The sequence below is a fragment of the Pteropus medius genome, unplaced genomic scaffold (assembly GCF_902729225.1).
Source record: "Pteropus medius unplaced genomic scaffold, Ma_sr-lr_union100, whole genome shotgun sequence".
NCBI classification, from domain to species: Eukaryota; Metazoa; Chordata; class Mammalia; order Chiroptera; family Pteropodidae; genus Pteropus; species Pteropus medius.
The window spans coordinates 1300089-1321066 of NW_024347790.1; the positions used below are offsets into that span (position 1 = coordinate 1300089).

Here is a 20978-nt window from a genome sequence, read left to right on the forward strand (position 1 = left end):
GGGCCAGTAGGGGGCAGCTGGAGGAGGCCCTCTGATCAACCCCGTGAAAGAGCAGAGGCTGCAAAATGCTAAGAATGCAGAATGGATGGAGTGCAGTCTTCCTTCCTCGCCAGGGTGTCCCGGGGAGGAAGGAAAAGTCCAGGGGAATACAAATAATGGAATGAGGGAGGCACGCACCCAGGGCCAGCCGAGGCAGAGGGCTCAGCAACCCCAAGATAAGTCAAGTGCATCCAAACAGAAGCGGAAAACTAAGTCAGCAGTGCGCTTAATGGAGAACTTAGCGCACTGAATAATTCAGACTCCACTGGGAGTCACTTCACAGTTAATGGAATATTTCCTGTAAACATTATTTTCTCTTCCTGTCTCATCATCTCAGACAGTTCGAAAATCTTTACTAATCTGGGGAGGTGACAGTAATGCATCAATTCCCCGAGCTAATGCCCCCGCTTCCGAAATACTCTCAGGAACCAGACGAAGACGCGATGGCTGCTGGGAAGTGGGGCAGACCATTTATTCTGGTTCCTCCTCCTAATGTCCCAGAGGGCACCCCGCCGTGCTCCTAACTGTGCACCTAAGTGTACATAAAAGCGCCCTTAATTGCACATCCAATAAATAAGTAAATACTGTCTGCTGAGTATGTAACAAGGACCTACACTGCCATTTTTCCCCCATGGAGAGATTTCATTAAAAATGGGCTGGCGAGTGGGCTGCAGCTATCAACGATGATTTGCAGATATTGAATAGTCCTTCTAGGGAGGTTTATTTATTTTATTTTTTTTGGAGTTGCGTGTTTCACACTATTCTCTACTGCTCATGGCCTCAGACACAGCCTGCAGGAGGGGGTCTTTATTCTAACTCTCTTGGCGCCCCGTTCGGAAAGCGTGTCTGTCGTAATTTAGAATGGCTTCTGATTATCAGATGGCCGGTGTGTTTGAAGAGTGCCAAGTTCAATGGCAACAGAGCAGCAGGCTGCTCAGCGTGGCACCCGTTGGTGGGGGAAGGGGGTGAGTCTTGAGCCTTTGGTCCTGGTGCTGCCAAGAAGCACCAGGTGCGGATTGTCCCAGAGATCAGAGCTTTCAGACTTTCTCAGGCTCTGCCCTCAGAAATGCAAGTCCTCCACGAAAAGAGGGAGCCCCACGTGACAGATTCCGTCCAGCCGCATTTACCTCTGCCACGTGTGACCCTGGTTCTGCAACACCTCTTCAATATACACCCTTGAATTTTCATTCACATGTTCTCAGGGGAGGAAGAAGAAGAAATCCTGCCTGGACCAGCACAACTGCCTGAAAGTGATGGGACAGGCCAGGTGAGGCATGGCACCCTTGGTGGTCACTTTACACAGGTGACTTTTTTTTTTCTTTTTTTTTTTTTGATGGCTTGAGTTTCTTTGCTGGGCATTAAATGCCAACGAAAACGAAGCTCGAGGTTGACTTCCAGTGCCCAGATGCCGATCTGACAATGTTTCATTGTTCCCTGAAACCAACAGGGCTGTAACTTGAGAAACGAAGGACTTTTCTTACACAGCACTCGGGGTTCTCCACGCTCGTACACATGCCGGAACGGAGCTGGGCAGCTGGGAGAAAACAGCGGGACACAGTCCAGGCGAGGCAGCTGCAAGACTGTTTATTACCACGACCCTGTACTTACTGCTGAGCCAAGACAGACACACATATCGTCGTTCCCACACTTCTTTGTTTAGTCCTATTTGCTGATTTTTAAAGGCTGTTGGGGTGGCGATTCTTCTGCACATGTAGTTCTAAAGTTTCTGAAGTTGACCTTGAGTATCTGAATGTACACAAAAGCCAAAACACTGTCTCTGGGTGTCTCCACGTGGCTGGCTGTTCCTGCCACGTGTGCCCTGAGGGAAAAGAGGCTGTTATGTTTTCTGACAGACATCAGCAGCCAGCACTTCGGGCTGCTGAAGGTCCAGGTAGCAGACAGAGGGCCATTGTCTCCATCTCACCTGAGGCACCCAGTGCTTTGACTCCATCTCCCCAAAAGCCACTAGGGCTTCAGAGCGAGGATCAAGCAATTTAGGGTAGAACCTGTGACCAGAATGGAAAACAGAAAACAGCACCCCAACCAGAGAATCTGGAACGAGCCTCCGTCCCGCCCATTTCTGCACGGCAATCAGCCACCACATTTTTTGTTTGGCGGGCCACGTGGGAACACACGAGCGACTCTCACAGGAGGGTGTGGATCTCCCTGGCGTGCTCGTGGTTTGCTGATGCTACGGGAACCGTACGTACCAGGGGTACCAGAGGATGCCTTGGGGGCCCTCCGGGGGAAAGAGAGCACACCTACCCCTGCCCTGACTTGAATGCTGGCTCCTAACATTGTGGCACCACGTGACACAGCCGCAGTAACTGGGTTGGAGTGTGAGGAAGGACCTCTGCCCAGGCTGGAGGTGCAGCTGCTGCAGCAGAAGGTCCTTCCAGGTGCACAGAACAGGGTGCCACTCCCGGCTTCCTGAGCGTTGCTGGGGCCTCCCTGTGGGGAGCTCTGCCCGGGGGAGGAGGGGGGTAGGAGGGTGTGGCGCCACCTGGAGGGCCATCCCTCACCTGTGGCTGGCCCAGCCTGGAGCGCTGTGTCTCAGGACACACCAGCAACCTGTGCCCAAAGGCACTGCCAGACATGCCTGCCGCGCCTCTGAGCCGGAGTGTGGAAAGGAAGCACAGACAGCGGGGCCTCCACTCCAGCGGTGCGTCAGGCTTTCTAAACATTCAGCTGCCGGGTCAGAGATGGGGTGAGGTGAGACGGAGTTGGGGAGACCGTGGTATCTATCTATTCAAACGGTTTTGCATGAGTTTCCCATGTTCAGCTGAGATAAAGCATCACTGGCCTAGGGCACTGAAGACAGACTCCAGGCACTTGATAAGTGATCTACGCTGGTTGTCATGACAGTATGTGCGTGCCATCTCTCTAGAGTCACAGCTCTGGAGCCAAGGAGCGCGGTCGGCACGCAGAGACTCTCACGTGCCTTATATGCAACGAAGCCCGCCCTCCTACCACGGCAGGAAGGCTGGCTGTGAGCGGAAGGAACGGGCGCCCTGCCTTGCTTACTGCAGCTGTGGCTTCTTACCTATGGCTCTGGGTGAGTTTCTGGTTTTGGGTTGAGGCCTCATCCCAGGTCTTTGCAGAGGTGGATACCTCTTGGGCTGATGAAACTTAGGCTTCTTTTCCCCTTATGGGCTTTTCAAAGGCCTGGTCTTAATTTCACACTCAGACTGGGGACCTGACCGACTGGTAATTTTTCAGGTGTGCCCAGTGCCTCTCCCCTTCCTCTCTCCGTTCAGTCTCTGGTTCAGTTATGCTTCAGAAATTCTTGGTGCTCTTGAGCTCCAACTGAATACCCAACTGTCCACTTGTCACGACCAGCCGGATGTCCCATCAAGCCTCTAAGTCTGTATGTCCTAAACTGAACTTATTTCCCCTTCTCACGTCCCAGGCTTTGGCTGATCAAGAAGCCTCGGAGCCATCCGAGATTCCCCTGCTCCGACTGCCACCCTCTCTCCCCACACAACCCATCAATCACATCTGCCCTGTAAACATCTCGCTTCGGCTTCCCCTTCTCCATCCCTGTTACTGAGGGCCAACCTCACGCCCCCACCAGTTCTGGCCCATGAGACTGTAATAAGTTTGCAAGTCTTGTCCTGTACGCCTTCAACCCACCTCCATACGCTGCCGGATGAGGCTTCTGTAACAATGAAAATCTGATACGGAAGCTCCCCTGCTTCAATTACTCAGTGGCTCCCACTGCCTCCGAGACAAAATCCTCTGGGCAAAGCCTTCAGGGCTCGGAGAGCTGGCGCTGGGGCCTCGGCCTCCTCTCCGGCTGCCCTCCCCTCACTCCGCTTCAGCCCCCAGCAGTGCCCTGTGGATCCCCATCATGCCACACGGCTGTCCTTCCCACGCTTTTACCCGTGCGGGTCCCTGAGCCTGCACGTCTCAGCACCCCGTCCGTCCACCTGCGAGACTCGTCCATCCGCGGAGACGCAGCTCTCCACTTTGCTGCCTGTGAAGACCTGTCTCTCCTCCTCAAGCTCCATCCTTTAATTCACCACCGCACACCTCCAATACAGCGCATGGGACCGCTAATGCAATTACCACGCAGCTCCCCGCCCCCCACAGCCTGGGCAGGCTTTGTGGGAATGACGCGTGTCTTAGGCATCTCAGTATCCTGCAGTCAGCTTGGCACATGACGGATATGCAATAAACATTTAAAAAATGAACGAGCGGATAAATGAATGAATCAACAGTGACTCTGATGACTTAGTTGTCCTTCGATTGGCCGCAGAATTGAGAATCCCAACCACTTCCCCAGAGGCCACAGAAGCATTTGTTATTTCAAGTAATGACTGGGTTTGAACGGTGCTGATACCTTGAATACATATATTGACCCTTTGACATTTTAAAATGTCAAATGACCTGGATAAGTTCCACAAATCAGAGGAAACTCTCTTATTCAATAGTTGATTATTCACACCTCCGGCTTCCTACTTCTTATCTTGAAACTCTAAATTTATCAGGCCCTTGGAATGTATCACGCCCTGTCTTTTACATACATCGAGAGTTATCTCTTACCTCTTTAATCTTTCTTAGTACCTCAAGTAGAGAAATAAAGCAAGCTAAACATATTAATAAATTAAACTGAACAGGCATGAATACTTGTTACTATATCTTTCAAAAGGCTCTGAGGGAGAGAATTCAACGGCTGTATTTTAATGAACTCGGCTGTGGATCTCAGGTGTCCACGTTGACCTTGGCCTTCCACCCATATGGGCCTTCAAGAGCTGGCTGTACTGTAACCAGAATTTTGTGAAAGGGTCTGGGAGCATTCCTGGCTCTTGCAAGCAGGAAAACGGACAAGCAGGTTGGGAAGAAAGGAAAGTTGGTGTAAAAAGGGCTGAAGACAGAACTTGAGAAGAAAAAGCACAGACACAAAGGTGATTTGAGACAGAGGCAGAGGGGAACGGGAAGAAAGAGAGTGTGCAAGGACAGACCCTGTGGCCGAGAAAAACGAGAGAAAAATAACCCGGGGTCCAATTCACGTCCTACAGCATCCCCATGGAAAGCGGGGAGTTTGGGGAGATGACCACAAAATAATATGCCCCGCAGGGTCAGCATCCTAGGGAACTGTTCCCACGGCTGAATTCCTTCACGCCGTTTGCTCAGTATCTTAGAACTGGACTCGCTGAAGAACGGAGTGAAAATCCTCTCCCACACAGGGCCCTTTTTTCAAGAAGCTGGCTAAGGGCAGATGTTAACCGGACAGAGGAGGACAAGCTCAGCTACGCGGTGTGGATTTCCGTCCTGTGCGCGGAGAGAGAAGCGGGGAGAGTGGCGTGGAATGACATCATGCACCGACGTCGCTTTCTCTCTCCTAAAGCGAGTGTGGTTTTCACAGACTTATGTATTTCAGGGTTTGAACTGCATACCGTCTTCTCTCCATGATCCTCTGCCAGAGGATCTGGATGACGGCTCTCGCCTCAGAGAGATGTTTCCACTATAATTTTTCAATCTGTTCTGGTTTGAAAAATGTGTGTCAACGAAAACAGAAAATCTGAGCACTGTGCCCCCTTCAAACGTTCTGCTCTGCGTTTACCATGACTTTGCAGATCCCTCTCTGCTTCCCTTTCTTTCTGGCGAATGACCTTATTTTTTCCAGATTTCTAACACGCCGTAAAACATTTACCGGATTGGCAAGAATGCCTCTCACTCCTCTTTATTTTTCACCTCTTTTTGACCTACGATCTCTTCGTTTAGTTCCACTCCCTCCACCTCCAAAAAACAAACCTTTGGGAAAACTCAGGTTAGCCTCAGGATTCTAGGGGGACATTCCCCCACTTTCCCAAGGGCACAGAAGAACAGGGCAATCTCTCGAAGTCCTTTCCCCCCATAGCTTTGAGAGAGCCGAGCCAGTCTCCTTAAATAATTATAACAGCTTAGGTCTCCTTAGAGACCAGGAGAAACAACATTCACCCCGGGAGCTCAGCTTGAATTTCTGCTCAATCATTGGTACCCATTCAAATTAGCAGGGGCTGCGTGAGCCCAGAGGCCCTCGGGCTGCATGGCGGAACCTTTTACCGCTTCTCCGCCTGATCCTCTTTGTCTCACAAAGGAAAAACGCTTACCTTCCTGGGCTTCACTTTGTCGTGGTAGTCATACTGGAAGATTCCTTTATAGCTCAGTCCAAGCCACCACGGTATCCCCTGCTTGTCCTAGGACGGCGAAAGGAGAGCGGGTAAATATGGGAAGATAAACGGGAAGCAGAGGTCTCCTGATTCACCTGAAGACAGGGCTGGAGCCTCTCTCTCCACTTTTTGCCTTAATGGATGTGTGTCGTCATTAAATGACGCTCGGTTATGTGACCAGCTGACATGGAGGGGGCCCTGGGCTGGGGACCCAGCTCTGTCCCGGGGACCCAGCTCTGTCCCGGGGACCCAGCTCTGTCCCTAACCAGCAGCACAGCCATGGTCCCTTCCCCTTTGCGAGTCAGTAGTGGACACCTTGCTTTTCGTTATCCAAGACTTTAGGTTCTTAGACTCTAAGACTCTTCTAAGACTCGCCACAGGGGAAAGCTGGGAGATGCTTTCCCAGCTTCTGAGCTCAGAGGCCGTCGTCGACTAGAGCTAGAAGGGTCCCTGGGACTATCGAAGACGACTCCTTGAAAACTATTTTTTACAGATTTTTATTTTTTTTAGAGCAATTTTAGGTTCCCAGAAAGATAGAGAGGAAGGACAGCGATTTCCTACCCACCCCTCCCCGCTCCCCACATGCACAGTGTCCCCTTTTACCAACACCCCTCACCAGAGTGGGACATCCGTGACAAGTGACGAATCTGCACTGACACATCGTGACCACCCAGAGTCCCTGGTTTACGTTAGGGGTCAGTCTACGGCTTCGGAGAAATGAATAATGTGTGTCCACCACTGCGACACCATGCATGGTATTTCGCTGCCCTCGAACTCCCGTGCTCCACTGTCCATCCCCACTACCCCCGCTCCCAGCTCCTGGCAACCACTTCTGCCTTTTTCACAATGTCACAGAGTCGGAATAATACGGCAACTTCTCAGATTGGCTTCTTTCACCCAGTACCATGCACGGAAGACTCTTGTAATTTTAAGGACAAAGAAGCCAAAGCAAAGGATCAGACCTGCTCTTCTCAGGACCCTCCCCCATCCCCAGTGGGCCAATGGCAGTGCAGGGCGGGCAGGTGCTCATCCAGCAGTCCCCCTCCTGGAAGAGGACAGCGGGGTGCCAGGCAGGATTGTGTGACTCACACTGTTGGACCAAGTAGCAAAACAGAAGCCTAGACATTCTAGGGGACTGAACTAGAAACACCAAATCTCTGTTTATTCCTTTCACAGAGACCTCCTGCCATCAGACTGTAGATTATAATTCAGCATTCAAGCTCCCCAGTGCTAGGAGTTGGCAGAGGCGCATCAGGCAGCCTTTCCCTTGATTTGTCCTAATTGTTGCATCTATGAATAACCTAATACACCCCATCGTGGGTGTCTTGAAAACCCCAAATTGGCTTCACGGTTTTTAAATATCTGTGGGGGCATGAGCTATTCCAAAGTAAGCAGAAAGATAGAGGGGAAAAAGAAATACATTTTGAGTGTTTAGAAGTTTCAGGGTGTATGATTTCTTTAAAAATTGTTTTAAAGCTATAAAACCCTGTCTCCGGAAAGCGCCTCTGTGTGCTCACGGTTTCAGAGAACTGAATGGGAGGTGACCCAACGCTGCCGCAACTTCAGATTGACTAGGAAGAGTTGTCACCATACCGTCAGATACAGCGTCCATGAAATCACAAGGCCACCGAACAACGAGTCTTGCTACAGTGATTTAGGCTTGTTGCATTTTGTGTGCTCTTTCTCCACGAGGGTAGGAGAGCATTTGCCGACATCTGGATTTTGAGCCTCTTTTCACGAACAATCTAATTTCCTTTGGGGGAGCTGACTGCTCACTAACTTTAATGGCTCCATCCCAGGGTACAGTCTTGCATGGGTTGGTCCCCTTAGAGAATTCACCTTTCTGATCTGGGAAAGGAGGCAGACCAAAAGGCCAGGTCACACTCCTCATGACAGACCCCAGCTTAGGCCTGAGAAAGGCAGGGACGATTGCAATGGTTCTGTGAGTTCCGTGAACGATGGTGAAGAGGGATTAGGAGCTTGCATCGGGCTGAAGAGCTATGGTAGGGCATCAGGAAGAATTTAACCACTGCGGGGTTACAGATCCTGAGCTGAGCTGCCGGGTGGGACTGGAGTTCCCACATCTGCCTCAGAACTGGGATCCAGAAATATGGTTCTGATATTCGTTCCCATCGTGGAAATGCATACACCCAACTACTCAATTCAATTCTCAGTTAACGCTCGGTAAATATTTACTGAGCATCTACTGGGCGCCAAGCGCTACACTAGGTTCCAAGGTTATATAACAGAAGGCAACGCACAGTTGTCGCCATCAGCAGGCTGCAGTTCGGTGGGATAGAAAGGCCCCTGAATGTGTACCAAGGACACGCAAAGTGTCATGCGTGCTGCCACGGGTGACAACAGGTGAAGAAAACACGGCGCGTGTTCTAGCCTAAAGGAACTGAAGACATAGCCGAGTGGAACCATGGGGAAGGGAATGGGCAGAAGAGCAAGAGAACCTCCGACTGGCTGGTGAAACTCGAGTCCAGAAGTGTTTTGTGCTCTTCTCTGGCTGAACTTTGGGCGATGACTTTTCATGTTGGGCTAAACTGAGGAAAGGAAGTTATTCTTTCTCATCACGGAAGATGCATGGGGCTGTCATTATCTGTTCTTTCAAAGAAGAGACTCCAGTCTCGAACATTATGGATAAAATTAAAGGGAATTCGGAATGGGGTCCACGCCACATTGGACTTGCCAATATCTTCTTAAATAGCCATGTGCTCCATGGCTAAGGTCCCAGCTCTCTTCCTCTAAAGGTGCCTACATGGCTTCCGACCACCAGGAAAAGCACTGTCAATGAATTCTGTTTGAAGTGTCTGTTCTCTACGCTCCCTCGTGTCTAGAGGGAATCCTCTTCCTACTGACAGGCTCAGTGTCCTGCTCTCCCAGCGTCCTTCTGAGAATGAAAGGAGGTAGGGATCTATTACACCCACTTCGCAAAAGGGAAACTGAGTTTTGGACAGTAACCGGATCAAGTCTTACGAACCTCGGGGAAAAGTCCCATGGCCCCAACTCCCCCTAAGCATGCAATCTTCCTGACCAAGTCCTCCCCAACCCCCAATGCCACCCCTTACCCCCGAAATTCTTCAAGAAAATTAAAAAGAGATTTTTTTTTCCCCCTTAGGGCAGGCTTGGCAACCTTCACCAAGAGCTCACTTACCTTCACCGCATAACCAGGCTGAACTCCGTGGAGTGGGAGGACTCCGATGCTCAGCATGTAGCTGGGAACGCAAAGCACTATGCGCCGCGCATGCCGCTGCGCACACACGCTGCCGCCGCTTGCACGAAAAGGCGCTCGCATACACCACGCTTACACAGAGACACACACACACCGCACACACAAACCTGCCTTTTACCTGCCTTGCCTTTTTGCCACACACACACCGCGGGCGGTTATTGACCAGAGCTGGCAATCATGGATTTTTCGCCAGTGTGCATGGATGGAGTTCTCGGAGGGACCGCTGACTTGAAAATTAATCGAACCATCACTCCCCCACCCCCGCGAGACACGGGGCTGAACAGCCCCGACACGTGCTGTGTGAACACGCAGACACAGCCTCGGGAGCGCGGGGGGGGGGGCTACTTACTTTACGATTGCTTGACCTCTGGTCTGGCCGTTCAGCTTCTTGTAGTGCTCGATCACTCGGTCCTCACTGAAAGTACAAGCAAAGGATCCCCTTGTCACAGAATGGGTTGAGAGCCAAGCACCCTGCGCATGGGGAGACGTCTTCGGAGCCCCAGCCGCCTCAGGAGCTGCCCCGAGGAGATGAAAGCTCCTGGGAAAAGGACCCTGAAGGGGCATTTCCAGACTCGGCCTAACGGAGATGCCTTAAGCTACAGATGAACTCAAAAAGCCCGTTTCACCCTCTCTGTCTCAGACGTATAATCGGCGAGATAAGATGAGAGCTCAGGTTGCGGGGTGGGCTCCTTGCAAGAAATGAAACCTTGAAAGAAGAGGAAGAAGAGGGGGTGAGCCGCGTCTCCGTAGGGGGGGACCAGACCAGGGGACGGGAAGGGGACTGACCGGCGGGACACCAGAGTGGACACTCTGGTTGAACTCCCTCGGGTCTTCCTTCTTTCCCTCCTCATTTCCCGAACCCCGTCTATGTGGGGCATCATGAGGGGAGGGCAGGCGTTGACTTTGACGGAACACCTGCAGCCGACCTGCCCTAAATCAGTAGGAGAATGGGAAAGTCCTAGAATTTGGGCCTGGTTAACACAAACCAGGAGGAAATAAAAACGGTCAGAGGGAACTGAAATCCTAGTTCTGGAACAATGAGATTAGCTCAAGCCTTGGGACACAGCAATGAGGAAAACCCTTCTTCGACGGGGGGAGGGCGTGAAGGGCCCTCTGATGCGTGTCTTTGGGCCCAGTGAGGTGGAAGCTGTGGCCCAGGGGACGACAGGGCGCAACTCGATCCCAGGCATGGACCCCCCAGGGCCTCAGTGGCCGGTCTTTTGATCTACTATTAACTGATTATCCCAGAATTGATCCAGAGCCTCCGACTGCCCATCTCTTTCCTTTTCAGTGAGGCCCTTTCTGGGGGTGACACGTTCTGTAGGATCATTCCCTACTACCCGGGGGTGACTGATCGGCCTTCCAATTACGATCTTAATCTTTAATGAACATCACTTCCCTTTAGTATTCTGAAATTTGGTGCACGGCTCGTTTGACTCCTCACAAGCATCTTTATAAACACCCAGCATGGGGACCGGCTAGCTACGAGGGGCCTCTCTCTAGCTGAGAGTTGTTTCTTGGGAGTCCGCACACCTTCTGTTCGGAAAGGGCAGACTCAGATATGTGTCTCCCCGGCTCCCACACACCATGGAAGTTCTACACTGCGTGTGACGAAGCCCTCTCCTGAGACAACTCTCCAGGACTGTCCCGTTCAAGGTCAACGCCGGCCTCACCAGACCTTGAGAGGTGCGTCAGGACGTCCCAGGGTCACTATTCTGGCTTCCTCCTCAGTGAATCAGTGGCTGGGTCGGCATGTGTCCTGCCACAGGAGCTAGCATTTTCTGAGGTCGACTTTGAGGTCCAAGGTCAAGCAACTCAGTGTGGATAGGAGCCTATTTCCTTTGTACCTCGGGGAGAGAGGATCCCTGGGCTGAGGTGGGGAGATGAAAAATCGACACAGCGCTGCAGCTGTGAACACAAGCCAGGCTCAGGAAAAACACCAGCCGACACCAGGTCAGCCGGCTGTTCCGCTGGTTACTGACCAAATGGCCTCGCCGTGCCGGACAGCTGCAGGAACCGGCCACCGCCACCTTGCCCTGTGTCTGCTGCTGTCTGAGACCATCTGTGAGGCCACAATATCTACCTCATCCTTCCTCAGCCTTCCCCACCCCTTCTGTCCCCATCGAAACACTGTGGGCCTGGAGTGTCATAGCACACGCTGAGCTGACCTCCTTCCTGCCCGGCTCCTCTTCTGGGGCACTGAGCTCTGCAGACGGCTTCCCAACCACCCCTGGTGTGTGGTAGGGACTCAGTGGAATAATAATCAGAAACCCACCAGCTAAAGTAAACAGAATCCCAAAACACTATCGAGAGGACACAGTGTCCTTTCGTGAAGGAAAAAGACAAGTGACTAATGCTGCCTGTGCCCCAGCCATGGGCTGGGGGGTGCCGTGAAGTTAAATCACCTCTCTGCAGACAAGGGGCCCAGGAAATGCACAGGGAACGAGGTGACGGTGATGTGATTCCCCATCACAGAAGAAGCCATCGGCCTGCCCTGGTCAGTGACTGTGAAGTAAAGGGAGATGTCCCCACATGTCTGTGTGGGTGGCATGGCTGGTCCGGCGTTCATAAGCTGGTCGGGGCCCAGATCCTGCCTTGTTCTGTGGCCCTCAGCACATAACTCTGACTTTCTCCCTGAGATGCCTTCCCACGTGACTGAAATCACGTGGCGTGAAGCGCCCAAGCTTGTTAAACGCTCGGGGAAAACTGGCAGAAAGGATTATTACACGATTACTCAGCATCGTGATACACCTTTCGTTCCTCGCTAGCTGCATCATGTGACTTCTCACTTCCTCTCTCGATTACAGTTGGAGTCAGGTCGGTGGGGCTGATTCCATGTTACAGGTGGGGAACCGAGGCAGCGGAGAACCAGGTCAAGCCTCCGGGGTGGTCGCTGCCCCACAGTTCAGGGACTTGGCTGGGATTCTGAGACCCACTGCTCTGCTCACTAGGGCTGTAACGCGAGTGTGATGGGCTGGAAGGCTGTCCATCACACCTGAGAAGGCCGGCGAGAGCAGCAGGACCCCTGAGAATGGCAAAAATGCATCCTCCGTTGCGGAACGATCTGGGCAATTGGAGACTGTGGGCAACCTGATTGAGACAGTGATGCGAGGCGTGAGTGAGGGTCTCCTCCACCAATGAAGGGCCGTGTGGTCAATCCCGCAGGTGAGCGGTGACGCCGAGGTGTGGACGGGAAGCTGTGAGCGAGTCTGGGCAGCTGGCTCTGTCTCCAGTCTATATTTATTTGAAATGTGGACAGCACTTATCCCTTTCTTGACGTCTCTGCTTTTTAAAAATCCAAATAAGTAGATTGGAATGTGAAAGCCAACGAGAACCCGCCAATAATGATGAAATGAGATGAAAAGGCCTATTCGTTTTGTGTTGTGTTTTTAGCAATGCATCATCAGGGTGGTCCATGCTACTGGCTTGTTTGCATATAAGCTGGGCTGTAAAGCCTGAAGGCGCCTGCTTCAAAAAAAAAAAATGTCCCTCCTGCATCCTGCCATCCTCTCGGAGCACTGAGAGAGTGCCACAGGCATCTGTGGGTCTAAATGAGACCCCGGGCAGCTGGCCTGGTCGCAGAGAGGGAGAGATGTGGCAAGACAGCTACAGGTGTGAATGGGGATGAAGATGTTCATGGTGACAAAGGAGAAGGTGTGGACATGAAGGAAGGAGTTTCTGTGTCAGTGATGACAGGTGAGACAGAGCCCACTGTGGAGGGGCTGAGAGAGAGAGAGAGAGAGAGAGAGGAGAGAAAGGATGGTAGTTCATAGCTCTGAAATGAGCACAGGTATAAAAAATGTTTGGAAACAAACGAATGAGGAGACACCCGAGGGATGAACTAAGCTATAAGCAACTCTGACTCCAGACCACCCACCAGCATTACAGTCCCCTCTGGCAAATACGTGGCTTGTGTAGGAACCAGTGGTCTCTAGAGTTAGATCCCTGTGTCTCTGCCTCCTTCAGCATTGGTGACTGAAAAGGAACAGCTGCAGGGATGCAGGAGCTGAGGCCCAGGGGCATAAGGAACCAGGCAGAGGGCAATGGTGTCATCTGGCTGTGGTCACATGTGCAGACTGCCAGGCTGGACGTTTGGACGCCGACACAGGCAAAGTCCCTGCAGGTTAAAGAGATTCCGTTCTTTGGGGACGGGTTATGATGATAGAAAGCCTCCGTTTATCGATGTCTATGTCACCAGAAGAAGAATGGCAGCGAAGCAGACGGGACGGGGGACGCCTGTCCACGAAGGGAGCACTCGGTGCCCGCGCTTCCAGCCCGGCTGCCCCACGCCCTGGCCTCTTGGGGAGGAAGGATTTTGTACGGGTTTACTCCAGCTAATGCCCTCTGCGTCCACACTCCCTACTCCGGCCGAAGGCATCTCTTAAAGCCACCCAAACGATGGGACAACCAGTGTGTGGACTGGCAAAATGTCCACACAAGGTGAAATGCTGGGAATCTGTAACCTTCATAACGCACATTGCAGAAGGGCTCGAAAGAGTCACACGCCATAGCTGACCAGGACTGATCTGTTCTGCGATTTCTAATTTTCTTTTCTTTTTTCTTTTTTTTTTAACAAAAGCAGTGATGATGCTTTCTATTAAGGAGTCACAAAGAACACCAGGGAAGCTGCCTCGTGCTTTTCTAAGGAGAGTGGTCCAGGCTAGTGAGCTCAGCAGGGTTTTAACACTCCACCCAGGACGGCAAGCCCCGCTCGACTGTGACCAGAACCGCACTCTGGGCACCTTTCAAATGCCTGATTCATTCAGAATCAGTAGTTTTAGGTCAGACAGATGAGCTACGGCCTAACGTGACATGGCAGCTAAATCAGGAGATATGAGATGTTGTGGGAAAATAAAAGATTCAACTTCTCTGAGAAAAAAAACCCACCAAACGACAACAAAAAATCTCGTAGTTTCCCCCGCCCCATCTGAAACCCTCGCACATCCTGTCATCAGATGACGAAGGTTCCAAAAGGAAACTCTAGCCGCACACGAAAAGCTCTCCAAGGAGGCAGAGGCTTCCCAAGTGAAATCTTAGAAGGTTTTCCTTTTTCAAAAACAAAAAAGAAAGAAAAGGGAGAAAGGAGAGATCTCACACATACTGCGCCATTTAAATAAACGCAGAGAACCTTTCACAGACACCCGAGCCCCTGAAGACGGTTTGGAGCCGCTCTGCATCCAGGGCCAGGCTGACCCGGTGGCGGCGAGGGGGACGAACCACCCTGGAGTCCCACGCCCCCACGCCCCCCCACCCCCCGGGACATCTGAGCCCGCAGAGGGCGCCCTTACCAGTAGGCCAGGGAAGGGTGCTCCTTCAGGGCCTGGGTGGGAAGCGCTGGCAGCTTCTTCAAGTCGCTCCTCACCACTTCATTGCTGCAAGAGAAGCGGGGACAGGGCGAGTGCCAAGAAACTCACTCGCCCTCCGTGCAGACCGCCCCTCCGTGCCTCGCCCGAGAGACCCTGCACCTGTTCCCTTCTGATGAAAAGTGCTGGGAGGGAGCGGTGCTTCCCTTTATTTATTTATTCCATAGGGAGGAAAAAGCACGCATAGCACACAGAGCCCGGAGCTCACGGTGGCTGCGGCTCCTCGAACCTGCGTGCGGAGCGGCACCGACCGGGCCTCTGAGAGCACGGATCTGGGCGCAGAGTTCCCTTTGGCATGGGAGAAGATGCTGGGGGACCCTCACGGCCCCGCCCCACCCACCACGGGCTCACGGGGCTCCACGGATGTCTCCCTCATTGGCGCACGACGCCAATTTGCTTGGCTAGGATTTGGCCATGCGCTGGAAACAGTTTTCCGAAAGATGACAGAGAAATCACTTTTGGAAACAACACTGGAGGTGGGGAGCGGATTATCTGGTTCGAGGAGGAGGTCCTGGCACCAGAAATTCTCCTTCCCACAGACTCACACGTCCTCAGGTTCAGAAGGCGCTTTAAAGTCCCCCAGCTTTAACCAAGTGTCCTCTGCACGCCTTACTCCTGTCTGGATACTCAGCAGACCGGGGCATCTGGGCGTTCACGGCCACTCTACCTCCAGAGGTGAGTAGCAGCACCCGCTTTGGGGTGATTCTGGTGTTTATAGGGTGTTTGCTTCGACTGGCCCTCGAAGCACCTCAGGGCCCTGCAGAGGTGGCAGAAGCTCACCCTGTGGAGCTCTGCCTTAGACCCACAGTTCTAACCTGAGCTATGCTAGCAGCTTCCACGCTGCTCACACCAAGCAAGGCAAACAAACATTGGCCACCAGGACCTTGGGCAGTAATATCTAAAAAGCAAAGAGATAGCAGCTCGATAAGCAAATACCAAAGAAGGCACACTGGAGTCACGGACATGGAACTTCCGAAGCACTGGGAAGAGCAAGCAGCCCAATACCCACGCTCCTAACTGGAGGAAATGCTCTCCCACGTGTCCCCACCTAGCCAGCAGCCACCCTGTGAATCCCCAGTGCCACTGGGCAAAACCATGCCCACACTTTCAGTTCACGTCTGTGGTGACGAAGAAACACCAGGTTGGTGGGCGGTGACATTGCCACTGCTCCCGGAATGGGCGTTTTTCAAGTGGACTAAGAAACGCGACGTTTGCAAATTCCGGCTTTGAACAACCAACCCGGAGGAAAAGGTCAACCCGTTCTTGACTGAACCCAGAAATCCAAGGACTGGGACTGTTATCCTCTAAGCGGGAAGGCAAGGCTTTGTCAAGGCACAACCGACAAGCTGGAGGTGTTCACGGGGCTCCTGCCACACGGAGGCATAGTTAGGGATACAAAGCAGGACAGGCCACAGCCCTCATCCCCAAGGCCCTCACACTTTAGTGCGGGAGGCGAGAGGTGTGAATTAAAAGATAACTGACCATGTGGGCCGTGTCTGATCATGTTAATCTGAACAACAAATTTAAAAGTTCAGAGGACAGAGAGGCCCCTGGGCACTCTGGTGTGAGCGCGGGCTTTGGGGGAGGGACCGCATGGAGAAAAAGGGGACAAATTTCATCTTTCTCCTCAGCGAATGCTGCACGGTACGGAGGCCGTGCCATTTGAACCAAAGAGATCAACTGGAGTGGGTGGTATGGAAGGGGCAATAAAGCTAAATAACAGGCAGATTAGGCACAGAATTTTGAGGATCTTCACTGCCAAGGTGACAAGAGTCCACATTGACTCAGTAGACGAAGGTCGGCCACTGGAGGGAGGTTTTCAAACAGGTAAGCTCCTGGTGGCCAGGGAAATGCAATTCCCAATTTTACTGGCAAATGTTCAGTTCGCCAAAAACTCGAGGGCCCACGAGGATGAATTTCTGCATCTTATCTCCTCTGTTGGACTACAAGGTCCCCGAGAACAGGGACTGGACTCGACGATTTATCTGTGCTTAGAGCGGCCCCTTAAATACCAACAGGCATTTTTAAGTGATGAGCTTTTCTTGGGTGAAACTGTGAGAAAGGCAATGAAACTAAAGTTTGAGCTTCGGTTTACTCACACTCGGCACGTCTAAGTATATCTGGGGTGCCGGCTTCGGCAGCCCATGTACTAAAGTACGTGAGGGGAAGGAAAGAGCTGAAGGAGGAAGGGATCGTCTTACCCACCAAACACTAGTTTGTTGGCAAACACATTTCCTTGATGACAGTCCCAAGGTTTGACTTCCTTGCTGGAGCTTGCAGTGGGTTCTCCAGCTTTCCCCCCAGAGCGAGGTGACACAGACAAATATAACGAGAAATCACTAAGGTGTGAAGCCCGTCCAAATCCATTCTATTCTGGAAGGGATCCATGTCTCTTAGACCTCCCCCAAGGATAGCTACGTAGAAATGTTCTATTTGCCTTTCCGCTGTGTGTAAACATCTGGAGTCACTTAGAGCTGGCCAGCCCTGTCGAATGAGCTGGCCAAACTCCGTGGCTGCAGATCAGAAAGCTCCCCTAATGGGAGGCTGGTCACTCTACCTCGGGAGACTTGTGAAGCTAAAACCTAATGGAATATGCTAGAAGTTCCCAGCTTCCCCTCTCAGCGTCTTCTGTTTCTTCAGACTTCCGTGCACCTGATCAACTTATAAAACACCCTAAAACAGTTCAAGTTCCAACAGCGGTCACGTTCCATTTTTAGAAAAAGGAAAAAAGGGCTCAGGGAGTCATTTGCTAAACAGAATAAAATCGAAGTCTTCTTAATTTTAACATTAACCGGATTTTATTCCAAACTTTTAATGTGGTCAGCCAAAAAGTGGTCTTTCAATGTGGTGCTGGTGTTTGATTTAGGGTTTTTTTTGTTTTTTTTTTGTTTTTTTTTGAGATGACGTGCCTCTTTTACTGCCTACGCTGCTTACAGAACACGGGGAGTTCGGATGATCTACTGCGGAAAACTAAGATTTGTAGCACTACATCGATTAGGGAAGTTGCTAGAAATTCTTCCTGATACCGGCGGTTCTGATGTGCACTACAATAGCAGAGCACAGAAGCCAGAAGTTACACTAGAATAACATAAAGGACTGGCCTGAAACTCAGCAACGGTAACACTGTGCTAACGTCACACCGACGCCTCGGGATTCTATAAACGTCTCATGAGGATAAAACCCTCCAGGGAGAGCTCGTTCTTAAGTAAAAAAAAGGCTATTATAGGCCCTCATTATCCACGATCCCCAAATCCACAAAGCTCTAAGAAACAAACCTTTGCTACCCACTTAGCGGCAAACCTCATCCTTTCACAGAGGCGATATTTGACCTTTCTGTCTCCCATGTGGCGTGCCTGTCCCTGCCGTAGTGATGACACCTTAACAGACTAGATCACAGAGGCTGCCCCAGCCCCTGCCACGGGTGCTAAGGAACACCCCGATTTCTGAATTCAGAAACACTAGGACTCTACTGTGTCAGAGATGCATCGTGGGACTATATTACTTTACTCAGTGGTACATGAGTCTAAAAAACTCTGAGACAGATTCATTAAGACAGGCTGTAGGTGTTTTTCATCCTTGATGACCATGAAGAGCCTTGCAGGAAGCAGGAAGCTATTTCTCTCCTTTCCTTTCCCCTTCCTCCCTCCCTCTTCTTTTGTGAACCAATAAGAGGTTCAGGTCCCAGCCAAGAAAACGGGACACCTGCCTCTCTTCTCTCTGTCATGCATTTTCCTTCAGGTGTGCAGGGAGGGCTCGCGAAGCTGGTGGCTGGGGATGCTGTCTGGGAGGCTTCTCCTCCCATTTGCAGACAAAGGGAAGCACCCGGGACCCTCTGAGATCTTTCCAGCATGGGATTCCAGCACATGTCATGGACGAATATGCCACACGCCCTCACCAACCGTAGCGGGGCAAAGTCGCCAACACGTTTATGAACTGCGTTATCTTTATTTCTGATGCTAAGTGCTAACTTATCAAAGGAAGGACATCCTCTTTGACCAGTGAGTTTGGTTTCCTGGGGTGAGAGGAAAGTTCTGTAAATTTCTAAAATTGTTTTAAATTTGTAAGATTCAAAACAAGTTAAACTTTTTTTTAATATAAATATATAATTTAAGGAAATAATTTTACTTGAAAGCACAAGAAGCAACTGATTAATTTTTTTCGTCACCCTTTAGATTGGAAATCTTAACTGTGAAAAAATAAGTGTCATAACCATCAACCTTTTTACTATTCAGAAGGTCAACTCAAAATATACTAATATTAAATCAATGCTTAATAAAAGAGATAAGCTATTATAATGCAAAATTTTCTCTTAACTTTATATCTAAACTCCCATAGGATTTGAGGGCTATCACCCTACAAATTATCAGATCTGAATACTTTTCTATGCTGGGAAAATGCAAATTTACACACTTGAAAATCTCAGCAAAATGGACTTTTGTGTATAAAACAAAAGCTTTCTGTAACAATTTTTAACTTTTCCACTTGAACATTTTGTTTCAAATTTTCACAGATTCTGTTCCTTTCAGGAGGTCTTGCTGGCTGAAAGGTTCCAGCTGCTTCTCCCTCAAAGTCCTTTTTAAATCATGGAAAAACACCACGTTCCCCATTCCTTTGTTTTTGGTAAAATAATATATGAGAATTATACAAATTGAAATTCTTCCTATAAAAACTCTTCTTTGGGCTGATAGACGTGCTTTAAGCTTAACAGATAACTTTTTCCTACGGTGTTTCCAATTTTAGGGAAATTTGTAAGTTTGGGTACTCAAGATATTATTAGGTTATGTAAGTTGTATTCCAAATGTTGACTATTGCAAACACAACTGTCTGAGTATTTTTTACTAATTATCTAAAAGTCTCAGCAAATCTCTCTCTGAATGATTAATGCCAGCTGTTTTCTTTCAAGAGGCCAATTAAAAAACTGTAGGAAAATATACCCCAAATGATCAAATGCTCTAGTAATGATTTAAAACTGAGCATGTTTTGAGTTGTAGCAGTGAAATCACTTATGTAAGTGCAAAGTAACGATATTAGTAGGCTCGAAATTGTGATTTATAGACTGTTGCTTTCGATTAAGCAACTCTATTCCACTGCTGTCTGTTAGTTGGGTGAGAAAATAACATTGTCATCTTTTTAACGATAGAAATCTTTACAAATGTTTGTTACTAAAGAGTCTTTTAGAAGAAAACTAGCTCTTTGTCTGCTTTTCCTGTTGATCTTCCAAAATCCTTCCTTTAACCTACAACTGCCTCAACAATATCTAGTTTGACAAAAAAGGCCCACAAACCTGGAACTTTCGGATACCAGGAAGCCAAGTGTCATTTACATAAATTCACAAATGCTCCTTAAAAAGGTACGACAGATTTCAAACAAAGAACAAAAATTGAGAGGGCACTTTTTTTTTTTTTTTGGGTTACAGAAATTTCATTTTATCTTTCCGGACTAGTGAACGCATAGTCTGATGGTTTACAGAAGATACAATATTAAAAGGTCTGTATTCTGTGTGTGTGTGTGAGAGAGAGTCTCACTGCTCTCACAGGGTGCTATGAACATGCAGTCTGGGGAAATGAAAGTGAGTTTTTCAGCCCAAATGGGTGTGAAAAGCAACTGCCTTCGTTAATGAAGGATGGCTCTTCCTTTCTACTAAGACATTGCTCTAAAAGCATTTTTTCCCCCTCTTTTACTAAAGAAACAGAATTAGAAACCTGTAGGTTTGATAGACCAGGGACACAGTGAGGCTTCCTACCCACCACTGAACTCCGAGACGCTGATGCTGTCATACGTGGACAAGCATTTAACTTAGTACAGATGCCAGGTACTCTGACTTCTAAGCATTCAGTCACAGCTTAGTTTCTTTTTCTCAGGTCCCTGTGCTCACTTGGAACACAAGTCTGCAGATATAGGGCACTCTTAGGCACATGACTGTGGCAATGCTGAACCAGCCAGCAACATGTGGCCCGTGGTCTTTACGGGGAATTTCCTTAGTATTATAGCCTTTTTCAGGTGCTGCTTGCTTCCTGGCCCTAATAAATCTCATGCTGGTAGAATCCTGTTTTAATGACCAGCATCAGCATATCCGGTCCTCTGTAACAAAGATATTTCCAGGTCCCAACAGACGGCCCAGGGTAACACAGCTGTAGTGATCTGGTTTCAATAAATCTTGTTAGCAAAAAATTCTACGTAACA

General features: G+C 50.0%; 1 protein-coding gene across 1 annotated transcript in view; it reads right to left on the minus strand.

The window, feature by feature from the left end:
- FRMD4A (FERM domain containing 4A) overlaps window positions 1-20978 on the minus strand; it is a 282780-nt gene that overhangs the window by 73054 nt on the left and 188748 nt on the right. The window contains exons 8-11 of the mRNA XM_039877422.1: window positions 14721-14804; window positions 9782-9847; window positions 9355-9415; window positions 6135-6221 (exon numbers count right to left, since the gene is read on the minus strand). Coding sequence (XP_039733356.1) covers window positions 6135-6221; window positions 9355-9415; window positions 9782-9847; window positions 14721-14804 — 298 coding nt within the window. The remainder of the gene's footprint in view (window positions 1-6134; window positions 6222-9354; window positions 9416-9781; window positions 9848-14720; window positions 14805-20978) is intronic.